Source organism: Somniosus microcephalus, chromosome 11, assembly GCF_052327205.1.
Source record: "Somniosus microcephalus isolate GS21.2 chromosome 11, FLI_Smic_1.0, whole genome shotgun sequence".
NCBI classification, from domain to species: Eukaryota; Metazoa; Chordata; class Chondrichthyes; order Squaliformes; family Somniosidae; genus Somniosus; species Somniosus microcephalus.
In genome coordinates this window covers 234350976-234366280 of record NC_140997.1, presented here as the reverse complement: position 1 = coordinate 234366280, position 15305 = coordinate 234350976, and the positions used below count along the sequence as shown (strand labels likewise).

At 56.4% G+C, this 15305-nt stretch overlaps 1 protein-coding gene across 2 annotated transcripts in view; it reads left to right on the top strand.

The window, feature by feature from the left end:
- The window catches only part of tmem43 (transmembrane protein 43), a 43658-nt gene that overhangs the window by 25704 nt on the left and 2649 nt on the right, over positions 1–15305 (top strand). For both annotated transcript variants that reach the window (XM_086002144.1, XM_086002143.1), the window contains exons 7-11: positions 4059–4129; positions 8530–8651; positions 9891–9965; positions 13893–13994; positions 14994–15111. In XM_086002144.1, coding sequence (XP_085858270.1) covers positions 4059–4129; positions 8530–8651; positions 9891–9965; positions 13893–13994; positions 14994–15111 — 488 coding nt within the window. The remainder of the gene's footprint in view (positions 1–4058; positions 4130–8529; positions 8652–9890; positions 9966–13892; positions 13995–14993; positions 15112–15305) is intronic.

The window sequence follows — 15305 nt, the reverse complement described above, 5'->3', positions numbered from 1 at the left end:
CCCTGTGCTCACTGCCCCGTGTCCTAACTCACACCCAGCCCCGTTCACCCATCACCCCCTGTGCTCACTGCCCCGTGTCCTAACTCACACCGAGTCCCATTCACCCATCACCCCCTGTGCTCACTGCCCCGTGTCCTAACTCACACCCAGTCCCGTTCACCCATCGCCCCCTGTGCTCACTGCCCCGTGTCCTAACTCACACCCAGCCCCGTTCACCCATCGCCCCCTGTGCTCACTGCCCCGTGTCCTAACTCACACCCAGTCCCGTTCACCCATCACCCCCTGTGCTCATTGCCCTGTGTCCTAACTCACACCCAGTCCCGTTCACCCATCACCCCCTGTGCTCACTGCCCCGTGTCCTAACTCACACCCAGTCCCGTTCACCCATCACCCCCTGTGCTCACTGCCCCGTGTCCTAACTCACACCCAGTCCCGTTCACCCATCACCCCCTGTGCTCACTGCACCATGTCCTAACTCACACCCAGTCCCATTCACCCATCACCCCCTGTGCTCACTGCCCCGTGTCCTAACTCACACCGAGTCCCATTCACCCATCACCCCCTGTGCTCACTGCCCCGTGTCCTAACTCACACCCAGTCCCGTTCACCCATCGCCCCCTGTGCTCACTGCCCCGTGTCCTAACTCACACCCAGTCCCGTTCACCCATCACCCCCTGTGCTCACTGCACCATGTCCTAACTCACACCCAGTCCCGTTCACCCATCGCCCCCTGTGCTCACTGCCCCGTGTCCTAACTCACACCCAGTCCTGTTCACCCATCACCCCCTGTGCTCACTGCCCCGTGTCCTAACTCACACCGAGTCCCATTCACCCATCACCCCCTGTGTTCACTGCCCCGTGTCCTAACTCACACCCAGTCCCGTTCACCCATCACCCCCTGTGCTCACTGCACCATGTCCTAACTCACACCCAGTCCCATTCACCCATCACCCCCTGTGCTCACTGCCCCGTGTCCTAACTCACACCGAGTCCCATTCACCCATCACCCCCTGTGCTCACTGCCCCGTGTCCTAACTCACACCCAGTCCCGTTCACCCATCGCCCCCTGTGCTCACTGCCCCATGTCCTAACTCACACCCAGTCCCGTTCACCTATCACCCCGTGCTCACTGCCCCGTGTCCTAACTCACACCCAGTCCCGTTCACCCATCACCCCCTGTGCTCATTGCCCCGTGTCCTAACTCACACCCAGTCCCGTTCACCCATCACCCCCTGTGCTCACTGCCCCGTGTCCTAACTCACACCCAGTCCCGTTCACCCATCACCCCGTGCTCACTGCCCCGTGTCCTAACTCACACCCAGTCCCGTTCACCCATCGCCCCCTGTGCTCACTGCCCCGTGTCCTAACTCACACCCAGTCCCGTTCACCCATCACCCCCTGTGCTCACTGCCCCGTGTCCTAACTCACACCCAGTCCCGTTCACCCATCACCCCCTGTGCTCACTGCCCCGTGTCCTAACTCACACCCAGTCCCGTTCACCCATCACCCCCTGTGCTCACTGCCCCGTGTCCTAACTCACACCCAGTCCCGTTCACCCATCACCCCCTGTGCTCACTGCCCCGTGTCCTAACTCACACCCAGTCCCGTTCACCCATCACCCCCTGTGCTCACTGCCCAGTGTCCTAACTCACACCCAGTCCCGCTCACCCATCACTCCCTGTGCTCACTGCCCCGTGTCCTAACTCACACCCAGTCCCGTTCACCCATCACTCCCTGTGCTCACTGCCCCGTGTCCTAACTCACACCCAGTCCCGTTCACCCATCACCCCGTGCTCACTGCCCCGTGTCCTAACTCACACCCAGTCCCGTTCACCCATCACCCCCTGTGCTCACTGCCCCGTGTCCTAACTCACACCCAGTCCCGTTCACCCATCACCCCCTGTGCTCACTGCCCCGTGTCCTAACTCGCACCCAGTCCCGTTCACCCATCACCCCCTGTGCTCACTGCCCCGTATCCTAACTCACACCCAGTCCCGTTCACCCATCACCCCCTGTGCTCACTGCCCCGTGTCCTAACTCACACCCAGTCCCGTTCACCCATCACCCCCTGTGCTCACTGCCCCGTGTTCTAACTCACACCCAGTCCCGTTCACCCATCACCCCCTGTGCTCACTGCCCCGTGTCCTAACTCTCACCCAGTCCCGTTCACCCATCACCCCCTGTGCTCACTGCCCCGTGTCCTAACTCACACCCAGTCCCGTTCACCCATCACCCGCTGTGCTCACTGCCCCGTGTCCTAACTCACACCCAGTCCCGTTCACCCATCACCCCCTGTGCTCACTGCCCCGTGTCCTAACTCGCACCCAGTCCCGTTCACCCATCACCCCCTGTGCTCACTGCCCCGTGTCCTAACTCGCACCCAGTCCCGTTCACCCATCACCCCCTGTGGTCACTGCCCCGTGTCCTAACTCACACCCAGTCCCGTTCACCCATCACCCCCTGTACTCACTGCCCCGTGTCCTAACTCACACCCAGTCCCGTTCACCCATCACCCGCTGTGCTCACTGCCCCGTGTTCTAACTCACACCCAGTCCCGTTCACCCGTCACCCACTGTGCTCACTGCCCCGTGTCCTAACTCTCACCCAGTCCCGTTCACCCATCGCCCCCTGTGCTCACTGCCCCGTGTCCTAACTCACACCCAGTCCCGTTCACCCATCACCCGCTGTGCTCACTGCCCCGTGTCCTAACTCACACCCAGTCCCGTTCACCCATCGCCCCCTGTGCTCACTGCCCCGTGTCCTAACTCACACCCAGTCCTGTTCACCCATCACCCCCTGTGCTCACTGCCCCGTGTCCTAACTCACACCCAGTCCCGTTCACCCATCGCCCCCTGTGCTCACTGCCCCGTGTCCTAACTCACACCCAGTCCCGTTCACCCATCACCCGCTGTGCTCACTGCCCCGTGTCCTAACTCACACCCAGTCCCGTTCACCCATCGCCCCCTGTGCTCACTGCCCCGTGTCCTAACTCACACCCAGTCCTGTTCACCCATCACCCCGTGCTCACTGCCCCGTGTCCTAACTCACACCCAGTCCCGTTCACCCATCACCCCCTGTGCTCACTGCCCCGTGTCCTAACTCACACCCAGTCCCGTTCACCCATCACCCCCTGTGCTCACTGCCCCGTGTCCTAACTCACACCCAGTCCCGTTCACCCATCACCCCCTGTGCTCACTGCCCCGTGTCCTAACTCACACCCAGTCCCGTTCACCCATCACCCCCTGTGCTCACTGCCCCGTGTCCTAACTCACACCCAGTCCCGTTCACCCATCACCCCCTGTGTTCACTGCCCCGTGTCCTAACTCACACCCAGTCCCGTTCACCCATCGCCCCCTGTGCTCACTGCCCCGTGTCCTAACTCACACCCAGTCCCGTTCACCCATTGCCCCCTGTGCTCACTGCCCCGTGTCCTAACTCACACCCAGTCCCGTTCACCCATCACCCCCTGTGCTCACTGCCCCGTGTCCTAACTCTCACCCAGTCCCGTTCACCCATCACCCCCTGTGCTCACTGCCCCGTGTCCTAACTCACACCCAGTCCCGTTCACCCATCACCCCCTGTGCTCACTGCCCTACATTGGCTCCCGGTCCCGCAACAGCTCGATTTTACAATTCTCATCCTTGTGTTCAAATCCCTCCATGGCCTCGCCCCCTCATTATCTCTGTAACCTCCTCCAGCCCCACAGCACCCCGAGATCTCTGCGGTCCTCCAATTCTGGCCTCCTGCGCATCCCCCGATTTCCATCGCTCCACCATTGGCGGCCGTGCGTTCAGCTGCCTGGGCCCCGAGCTCTGGAATTCCCTCCCTAAACCTCTCCACTTCTCCCTGCTCCTTAAAACCTACCTGCACCTGTCCTAATATCTCCTTATATATGGCTCGGTGACAAATTATGCTTGGGCCGTTTCACTACGTTAAAGGCGCTATATAAATCCAGGTTGTTGTTGAAACCATCTAGTGATCTCCGTGCCCCCTCGAGGGGCAATAATAGATTGAATGGCCCAACTACTAACCTGCTCATTTCCTCCTCTTCCCCTCAGTTCTATGGCAGTTGAAACGTTCATGGCCGTCGCTGCTGATGTTAGTCTGGGCAATTTTCACCTCTCTAAAGGTAAGCAAGTTAAATAACGAGCCTTTTGTGGCATGGAAAGTATCCCAAAGCACGTTCAAGAGAGGGAAGGAAAGCCGAGGAATAGATGATGGATCCAGACGCAGACCCATGGAGAGAGATTGGGAGAGCTAACTGAAATGTTGGGTTTTGAGAAGGCTTTTAAAGGTAGAGAGGGGAGAGGAACCCCCCCCCCCCCCCCCCCCTATTCCTCTAGTGCCAATCCTCAGTCTGTGTCTCCCCTTGTAACTGGCTCTCCCAGCAGTGGAAACAGTCTCTCACTCTTTACCATCTTAAACCTTTCACAATTTGAATGATTTCTTGTATCCTATTCTGTTGGAGTGAAAAACAGCCCCAATATTCCATCCTTCCATCTTCATAAGTATAACCGCTCGTTCCTGCTCCCATTCTGGTGAATCTTCTAGGAACAGGAGGAGGCCATTCAGCCCCTCGAGCCTGTTCTGCCGTTCAGTGAGATCACGGCTGATCTGTATCCTAACTCCATCCACCCGCCTATGTTCCGTAGCCCTCCGTACCCTTACCCAACAAAAATCCATCGATCTCAGTTTTGAAATTTTCAATTGTCCCCCAGCCTCGACAGCTTCTTGGGGGAGAGAGTTCCAGATTCCCAGCACCCTTTGTGTGAAGAAGTGCTTCCTGACATCACCCCTGAACGGCCTGGCTCTAATTTTAAGGTTCTGCCCCCTTGTTCTGGACTCCCCCCACCAGAGGAAATAGTTTCTCTCTATCCACCCTATTGAGCTCTTTTATCATTTTATCTTCTCGCTTAGGCAGTCCCTCGGAAATGAGGATGACTTGCTTCCACATTAAAAATGAGTTCTTGGGTGACTGATGAGTCCAATGCGGGACCTACAGTCTCTGTCACAGGTGGGGCAGACAGTGGGTGGGGTGCTTGGGTTGACGTGCGCTCCTTGCGCTGCCTGCGCTTGGCTTCCGCTTGCTCCCAGCGAAGAGACTCGAGGTGTTCGGAGCCTTCCCGGATGTTTCACCTCCACTTCGTGCGGTCTTGGGCCAGGGATTCCCAGGTGTCGGTGGGGATGTTACACCTTTTCAAGGAGGCTTTGAGGGTGTCCTTGAAGCATTTCCTCTGCCCACCTGGGGCTCTCTTGCCGTGTCGGAGCTCCGAGTAGAGCGCTTGTTTTGGGAGTCTCGTATCGGGCATGCGGACAATGTGACGCGTCTATCGGAGCTGATCGAGTGTGGTCAAAGCTTCGATGCTGGGATATTGGCCTGAGCGAGAACACTGATGTTGGTGCGCCTATCCTGCCAATGGATTTGCAGGATCTTGCGGAGGCAGCGTTGGTGGTACCTCTCCAGTGCTTTGAGGTGCCTGCTGTACATGGTCCATGTCTCTGAGGCATACAGCAGGGCGGGTATCACTGCTGCTCTGTAGACCATGAGCTTAGTGCCGGGTTTGAGGTCCTGGTCTTCAAACACTCTCTTCCTCAGGCGACCGAAGGCTGCACTGGCACACTGAAGGCAATGTTGGACTTCGTCATCGACATCTGCCCTTGTTGACAGTAGGCTCCTGAGGTATGGAAAGTGGTCCACGTTGTCGAAGACCTCGTCGTGGATTTTGATAATCAGGAGGCAGTACTGTGTGGCGGGGGCAGGTTGGTAGAGGACCTTTGTCTTATGGATGTTTAGTGTAAGGCCCGTGCTCTCGTACGCTTCAGTGAAGGTGTTGACGATGGTTTGGAGTTCGACCTCCGATTGTGCGCAGACGCAAGCGTCGTATGCATACCGTAATTCGACGAAGGTGGGACGACCTTGGATCTGGACTGGAGGTGACGGAGGTTGAACAGTTTCCCGTTTGTTCTGTAAATTAGCTCCACTCCAGCGGGGAGCTTACGGAGGGTGAGATGGAGCATTGCAGCAAGGAAGATCGAGAAGAGTGTTGGTGCGATGACACAGCCTTGCTTGACCCCGGTCCGTACGTGAATTGGGTCTGTGGTGGAACCGTTGGTCAGGATCACGGCTTGCATGTCGTTGTGAAGCAGGCGGAGGATGGTGACAAACTTTTGAGGGCAGCCGAATTTGAGGAGGACACTCCATAATCCCTCACGGTTGATGGTGTCGAAGGCCTTTGTGAGGTCAAAGATGGCCATGTACAGCGGTTGGTGCTGGTCCCTGCATTTCTCTTGTTGTTGACGCACGGTGAATATCATGTCCATTGTGCCCCTTAGTGGGCGGAATGTGCATTGCGACTCTGGGAGGAGCTCTTCAGCCACTGGGAGAAGGCGATTGAGGAGGATTCTTGCGATGACTTTCCCTGTGGCAGACATTTTATACACCTCGATTAGATCACCCCTTCATCCTTCCAAACTCAGGAGAATACAAGCAAAGTCTGTGCGAACTGTCCTCGCAACCCTGTTAGCCCCGGTATGATCAGCCATGATCACATTGAATGGCGGAGCAGGCTCGAGGGGCTGAATGGCCGACTCCTGCTCCTATCTTCTATGTTTCTATGTTTCTATCATTCAGGTGAATCTGTGCTGCACCCCCTCCAAGGCCCGTATCAATTTCCTTTGTTTTTGCATTTAATGCAAGAATAATATGTATTTGTTTCTTCTGTGCAGTTCCACCTTTGTAAAGGCGGGGCTCTCTGCCGCCCTAGAGTTCTCTGCTCCTCAGATTCTGTTAAGGACCTTGCTGCTCTGGGTGTGTGCTGTCATTCACTGAGCTCCCAAAATGTTCTACCGTCCGCACCACTCACAGCCCGTGCTCATCACCCACAGCCAGCAACGTCAGGCAAGTGGGGCTGACAGTGCACCAGCGCCACGGGCGTCGATTACAGAGGCGACGCTTCTAACGTATTAACCGCGAGGACTGCCCCGGGCTCTTCGATAGGTTTGCCCCAGGTCCACCTCCTGTTCTCGTGCAATCGGCCCCTTGGTCTTGGTAATTGAAATCGTCAAAGTCGAGCGGTGAAGGGGGACCGTACCAACCGAAACTGGCCCTGAATTCACATGCTGCTGTATGATCCTTCGCACCGGAATATTGCTGGATTTCAGCCTCTGGAATATGTTGGTCAGCTTCAGTCTGTTTGAACACTGGAGCGAGGGGGCCGGGGCGAGGGGGGGGCAAGGGGCCGGGGCGAGGGGCCCGGGGCTGGAACGAGGAGGCTTAACCTATTCTGGTTAAACCGGGCACTGCTTGTAGCTGGCAAATCGAGTTTACACCAACACACCCACTATCGGCGGGGGAGACTGTGGACATTTTTCTGCGTCGAACTGAGTGTGACACTTGCACGCTCGCACCTCTTTACTTGAAAGTAACACTTTAAAACTACACTGCCAAAGGAGATGCAATGAGCTCTTTTTCCATGTTTCCCACCATTCACTCGTACTTCCACTCTCTCGACTGCAGCTACACTGCGGGATCTTAATTGGCTGCTGCGTTTCCTACATTACAACAGTGACGGCACTTCAAAAAGTACTTCATTGGTTGTGAAGCGCTTTGGGAAGTCCTGAGGTTCTGAAAGGCGCTATAGGAATGCAAGTCTGTCCGTCGGCACAGATTTAAGATAATTGGCAAAAGAACCAGAGGGGAGATGAGGAGAATGTTTTTACAGCGAGTTGTTGTGACCTGGAATGCGCTGCCTGAAAGGGCGGTGGAAGCAGATTCAATAGGAACTTTCAGAAGGGAATTGGATAAATACTTGATGGGGAAAGATTTTACAGGGCTGTGGGGAAATAGCAGGGGGAGTGGGACTAACTGGAGAGCTCGTTCAAAGAGCCGGCACAGGCACGATGGGCCGAATGGCCTCCTCCCGAGTTCTATGATACCGTTTTGCACTGATGTGGAAGTGGCAGTATACCTCACAGGTTGGGTCTTAATCCGAGTCGAGCATGCTAAAGCCAACTCGTGCGTGATCCCCGCCCCCACACACTCCGCCCGCCCCCACCCCCCCCAACTCCTGGATTGTTCTATAATCCTTATTTTCAATACCGGGACACAACTAGTCGCCCCCACTCGCCCGAACCCTTCCACCCCGAGGAGCCGAGCCTTGCATAGAATCGTACAGCACAGAAGGAGGCCTATCGGCCCATCTTGCCTGTGCCCGCATGTTGCAGTGCAGTATAACTGCAATCCGGCCACTGTGCATCGCATTCCGCAGACGCTGATCCGAAACCAGCGGTATAACTGCAGCTCCCGCTCCACCTGGTGATTGTGCTCCCCGTGCGCTCAGCACCCTGGCTCTGTGCTGAGTGCGAGGGAGCATTGACGGCGACATTCTCCCAATATGGTCATTGCTTCTTCACCCGTCCCTCAACAATCTGTCTGGAGTCGATGGGCCCAATGGCTCCTCAAACCCTGGTCTGATGTCATTAGCCTCCTTGTATTGAGTCTTGCCCTGAGTCCCCGCTTTCTTTTTTAAGGACTAATTGACAAGATCAACACCTTCAAGAGGATCAGGCTGGCCAAGTTTGAGGGCCCTCACACTGATATCACCGTCCGAGACGACTACTTCTACCACAGCAACAACCCCAGGAACCCAGAGGTGAGCGACCCTGCTCGCCCCCGCCGACTCCAGCTCGCCCCCGCCGACTCCAGCTCGCCCCCGCCAGCTCGCCCCCGCCGTGCACTCGCCGACTCCAGCTCGCCCCCGCCGCACACTCGCCGACTCCAGCGTGCTGCATTTCCCAAATTACAACAGTGACTACACTTTAAAAAGTACTTCCTTGGCTGTAAAACGCTTTGGGACGTCCTGAGGTGGTGAAAGGCGCTGGAGAAACCCAAATTCTTTTTACAACTTATTAATAATATCCATCTTTAAATGTGTGTGAAGCGGCCAAGGGTGAATGGGGTGATGAAAGAATTGGCTGTGTTTCTGGAGAGAGGGGCTGAGGGATCCGGTGTGTCTCTAGACAAGGGGCTGAGGGATCCGGTGTGTAATGAGTAGGAGGGGCTGAGGGATCCGGTGTGTAATGAGTAGGAGGGACTGAGGGATCTGGTGTGTAATGAGTAGGAGGGACTGAGGGATCCGGTGTGTAATGAGTAGGAGGGACTGAGGGATCCGGTGTGTAATGAGTAGGAGGGGCTGAGGGATCCGGTGTGTAATGAGTAGGAGGGACTGAGGGATCTGGTGTGTAATGAGTAGGAGGGACTGAGGGATCCGGTGTGTAATGAGTAGGAGGGGCTGAGGGATCCGGTGTGTAATGAGTAGGAGGGGCTGAGGGATCCGGTGTGTAATGAGTAGGAGGGACTGAGGGATCTGGTGTGTAATGAGTAGGAGGGACTGAGGGATCCGGTGTGTAATGAGTAGGAGGGACTGAGGGATCTGGTGTGTAATTAGTAGGAGGGGCTGAGGGATCCGGTGTGTAATGAGTAGGAGGGACTGAGGGATCTGGTGTGTAATGAGTAGGAGGGACTGAGGGATCCGGTGTGTAATGAGTAGGAGGGACTGAGGGATCTGGTGTGTAATGAGTAGGAGGGACTGAGGGATCTGGTGTGTAATGAGTAGGAGGGGCTGAGGGATCTGGTGTGTAATGAGTAGGAGGGGCTGAGGGATCTGGTGTGTAATGAGTAGGAGGGACTGAGATGCCACCTGCCTCACTCCTCCCTGTCTCTGCAACCCCCTCCATCCCTACAGCCTCCCAGGAGCGGGTAAGGGGGGTTGAGATCTGTCGAAAGAGACAGACTCCCAGTGCTGAATGGCCTCTTTCTGATCCTAAAAGAGTTCTCGATTCCAGTAACACTTGCCACTAATGTTCTTTTCTTTTAATCCTTCTTTCCCCAGGTTGGTGATCTCCGAGTTTCCTTCCATTACGCAGGGCTCAGCGGAGAATGGTCCTTTCTAGGCCGGCCTGATGTGGTAGGTTCCATTTCCCTTTCCTCTCTTTTTCTTTCTGTCTGTTGGTGTCTCGCTCTGTCTCGCTACGAGACAGGAAACAGGTAGTGGTGAACGGTTGTTTTTCAGACTGGAGGAAGGAAAACAGTGGTGTGCCCCAGGGGTCGGTTCTAGGACCACTGCTTTTCTGGATATATATTAATGACTTGGACTTGGGTGTACAGGGCATAATTTCAAAATTTTCAGATAACACAAAACTTGGAAGTACAGTGAACAGTGAGGAGGAGAGTGATAGACTTCAGGAAGACATAGACAGGCTGGTGAAATGGGCGGACACGTGGTAGATGAAATTTAACGCAGAAAAGTGCGAAGTGATACATTTTGGTAGAAAGAATGAGGAGAGGCAATATAAACTAAAGGGTACAATCCTAAAGGGGGCATGAACAGAGAGACCTGGGGATATATGTGCACAAATCATTGAAGATGGCAGGGCAGGTTGAGAAAGTGGTTATAAAAGCTTACGGGATCCTGGGCTTCATGAATAGAGGTATAGAGTACAAAAGCAAGGAAGTGATGATGAACCTTTATAAAACACTGGTTCGGCCCCAACTGGAGTATTGTGTCTAATTCTGGGCACCGCACTATAGGAAGGATGTGAAGGCCTCAGAGAGGGTGCGGGGGAGATTTACCAGAATGGTTCCAGGGATGAGGGACTTCAGTTCCGTGGATAGACTGGAGAAGCTGGGGTTGTTCTCCTTAGCGCAGAGAAGGTTGAGAGGAGATTTGATCGAGGTGTTCAAAATCATGAGGGGTCTAGAGAGAGTAGATAGAGAGAAACTGTTCCCATTGGCGGAAGGGCCGAGAACCAGAGGACACAGATTTAAGGTGCTTGGCAGAAGAACCAAAGACGACATGAGGAAAAACTTTTTTACACAGCGAGTGGTTAGGATCTGGAATGCACTGCCTGAAAGGGTGGTGGAGGCAGATTCAATCGTGGCTTCCAAAAGGGAGTTGGAGAAGTACCTGAAGGAAAAAAATTGCAGGACTACGGGGAAAGGGTGGGGGAGTGGGACTAGCTGAAGTGCTCTTGTAGAGAGCCGGCACGGGCTCGACGGGCCGAATGGCCTCCTTCTGTGCTGTAACTGTTCTATGATTCTATGTCTCTGTCTCTGTCTCTCTTTCTGTCTCTGTCTCAGATGCTGGCTCCGTGGTATATGGGTTCCAGTCTGGTCCAAGTGGCCATTCTTCATGTGATTCGGTTGGTGATTGCCAGCTTAGCTCAGTTGTTCGCCCTCGTCCCTGGATCAGAAGGGTGAGGATTCAAGCCCCACGCCAGAACTTGAACACACAATCTGACCCTGTGATCACTCACCGCCCTCTTCCCCGGGGAAAAAAACTTGGCCCGTCATTTCCAACGGCACTTGCAAAGTCCCAGCTGCCGAGCCTTTGGCCCTCCGTTCGCTCTGATGCCCCTGGAGGTCCCGATCTGCTCAATCACACCCTCGCCTCCACCTTTGATGCCTTGTCTCCGGGAAAATCTTTGACACTCGCCCATCCCGGCCGCTCCCCCTGGGGCGGCCCCCATCTTCATTCCCTCGGCGTCTTACTTGACTCTGAGCTGAGCTTCCGACCCCACATTCTCTCCATCTCCATCTCCATCTCTAACATCGCCCGTCTCCGCCCCTGCCTCAGCCCATCTCCTGCTGAAACCCTCACCCTGCCTTTGTTACCTCCAGACTCGACTATTCCAACACACTCCTGGCCGACCTCCCACCTTCTACCCTCCGTAAACCTCAGCTCATCCAAAACTGTGCTGCCCCGTGTCCTAACTCACACCCAGTCCCATTCACCCATCACCCCCTGTGCTCACTGCCCCGTGTCCTAACTCACACCCAGTCCCGTTCACCCATCACCCCCTGTGCTCACTGCCCCGTGTCCTAACTCACACCCAGTCCCGTTCACCCATCACCCCCTGTGCTCACTGCCCCGTGTCCTAACTCGCACCCAGTCCCGTTCACCCATCACCCCCTGTGCTCACTGCCCCGTGTCCTAACTCACACCCAGTCCCGTTCACCCATCACCCCCTGTGCTCACTGCCCCGTGTCCTAACTCACACCCAGTCCCGTTCACCCATCACCCCCTGTGCTCACTGCCCCGTGACCTAACTCACACCCAGTCCCGTTCACCCATCACCCCCTGTGCTCACTGCCCCGTGTCCTAACTCACACCCAGTCCCGTTCACCCATCGCCCCCTGTGCTCACTGCCCCGTGTCCTAACTTACACCCAGTCCTGTTCACCCATCGCCCCCTGTGCTCACTGCCCCGTGTCCTAACTCACACCCAGTCCCGTTCACCCATCACCCCCTGTGCTCACTGCCCCGTGTCCTAACTCACACCCAGTCTCGTTCACCCATCACCCCCTGTGCTCACTGCCCCGTGTCCTAACTCACACCCAGTCCCGTTCACCCATCGCCCCCTGTGCTCACTGCCCCGTGTCCTAACTCACACCCAGTCCCGTTCACCCATCGCCCCCCTGTGCTCACTGCCCCGTGTCCTAACTCACACCCAGTCCCGTTCACCCATCACCCCCTGTGCTCACTGCCCCGTGTCCTAACTCACACCCAGTCCCGTTCACCCATCACCCCCTGTGCTCACTGCCCCGTGTCCTAACTCACACCCAGTCCCGTTCACCCATCACCCCCTGTGCTCACTGCCCCGTGTCCTAACTCACACCCAGTCCCGTTCACCCATCACCCCCTGTGCTCACTGCCCCGTGTCCTAACTCACACCCAGTCCCGTTCACCCATCACCCCCTGTGCTCGCTGACCTACATTGGCTCCCGGTCCGGCAACGCCTCGATTTTTAAAATATTCTCATCCTTGTGTTAAATCCCTTGATTGCCTCGCCCCTCCCTCTATCTAACCTCCCCACCCCACCCTGAATTAGTGTCAGCTGTGGCTCAGTGGGCAGCACTCTCTCTCTCTCTCTCTGTCTCTCTCTTTCTCTCACCTGAGTCAGAAGGTTGTGGGTTCCAGTTCCACTCCAGAGACTCGAAGCACATAAAGCTAGGCTGACACTCCCAGTGACAGCACTGAGGGAGCGCCGCACTGTGGGAGGGGCAGTACTGAGGGAGTGCTGCACTGTCGGAGGGTCAGTACTGAGGGAGCGCCGCACTGTCGGAGGGGCAGTACTGAGGGAGTGCTGCACTGTCGGAGGGGCAGTACTGAGGGAGCACTGCACTGTCGGAGGGGCAGTACTGAGGGAGAGCTGCACTATCGGAGGGGCAGTACTGGGAGCGCTGCACTGTCGGAGGGGCAGTACTGAGGGAGCCCTGCACTGTCGGAGGGGCAGTACTGAGGGAGAGCTGCACTATCGGAGGGGCAGTACTGGGAGCGCTGCACTGTCGGAGGGGCAGTACTGAGGGAGCGCCGCACTGTCGGAGGGGCCGTCTGTTGGATGAGACGTTAAACCGAGGCCCCGTCTGCTCTCTCAGGTGGATGTACAAGATCCCACAGCCACTATTTCGGTGAAGAGCAGGGGAGTTCTCCCCAGTGTCCTGGGGCCAATATTTATCACTCAATCAACATCACTAATACAGATTATCTGGTCATTATCACATTGCTGTTTGTAGGAGCTTGCTGTGCACAAATTGGCTGCCTTCAGCTACCTGCCCGGTGAATCCAGGTTGATTTCCACCGCCCTCCCGAGTCACTGAGACCAGCTGTTGGTACCCGGAGCGGTGACCTCGCACAGACCTGGTAACCCACCACAAACCCGACAAAGTCCTCCTCCGTGTGGTTCGGCTGTTTCTAACCATACAACTGGGGGGTGTGGGGTGACCCCCAGGGATCGTCCGTCTGACCCAGATATGCAGAGGAAGATCCCGTTCTAACTCGTGCCTCGTGCTCCGGTGGGCTTGTTGACTGGGTGTGATGTGATTGCTCTCCGCAGGTGACCATCGTGGCTCGTCAGAAGGGCAACGAATTGACTCCGTACCAGACGCAGTCCGGGAACGTTCTGGAAATTTTGTATGAGCAGTCGCTGTCGGCAACGGTCAGTAGTGAAACGGTTAACACTGGGTTAGCTGTCCGGTTTCTGGTTCACACGCGAGGCACACCCAATGTGGCACAGTGCGAGGCAAATACTGCCGGCCCCTCGGTCTGTACATCAAATCTACAGTATGTGCCAGTGTTTCTGCTCCACACCAGCCTCCTCCCACCCCTCTTCATCTCACCCCATCACCATATCCTTCTATTCCTTTCTCCCTCATGTGTTTATCCAGCTTTCCCTTAAATGTATCTCTGCGATTCGCCTCAACCACTCCCTGTGGTAGCGAGTTCCACATTCTCACCACTCTCTGGGGAAAGAAGTTTCTCCTGAATTCCCTATTGGATTTATTAGTCACTATCTTATATTGATGGCCCCTAGTTTTGAACTATATCCCTGTAGGAGCCTGGGCCCTGTACCCCAGCGGGAGGGGGGTGTCTCGGGCGAGGGGAGGGGGGCGCTGTATCCCAGTGGGAGGAGGGTGTCTCGGGCGAGTGGGGGTTGCTGTATCCCAGTGGGAGGAGGGTGTCTCGGGCGAGGGGGGGCTGTATCCCAGCGGGAGGAGGGTGTCTCGGGCGAGGGGGGGCTGCATCCCAGCGGGAGCGGGTGTCGAGGGGGAGGGTGTCTCGGGCGAGGGGGTGCTGTATCCCAGCGGGAGCGGGTGTCTCGGGTGAGGGGGAGGGTGTCTCGGGCGAGGGGGTGCTGTATCCCAGTGGGAGGGGGTGTCTCGGGCGAGGGGAGGGTGTCTCGGGTGAGGGGTCTGTACCCCAGCGGGAGCGGGTGTCTCGGGCGGAGGGCGGGTGTCTCGGTTGGGGAGGGGCCCTGTACCCTAGCGGGAGCGGGTGTCTCATTGGCCCTGTACCCCAGCAGTGCCACCATGACGGGAGAGGAAATGCGACGTATAGTGAAGGCGGGGTGGATGCTGAGGAAGGGGCTGATTGCCAGCTCGTTGGAGCCGAGTGTCCAGGTACTGATGTTGGTGATTTTCTCTCTCTCGACCCGCAGGAGGTGTTTGAGAAGGAGCACGTTGCGAATTCCACGCTGACCTGGGCGCTGCGATTTGCCGGTTGGCTCCTGATGTTTGTCGGCGTGAAGCTCATGACCAAGATCTTCCACACGCTGGGTGAGTCAGGACCCGAGCTCTGATTTTACTACAGGAGGTCCTTCTGTTGCCCAGAACCGCTGGTAATCAGCTGCCTCGCGTGGACTGGCAATTAGACCCGACAGCCACTCCGCCAGTGAGGAATGGCAATTTTATTCACTCTCGTGCCCTTACCCCCTTCCTGTTTTTAAAGTTTGTTCCCTTGACATTGAGTC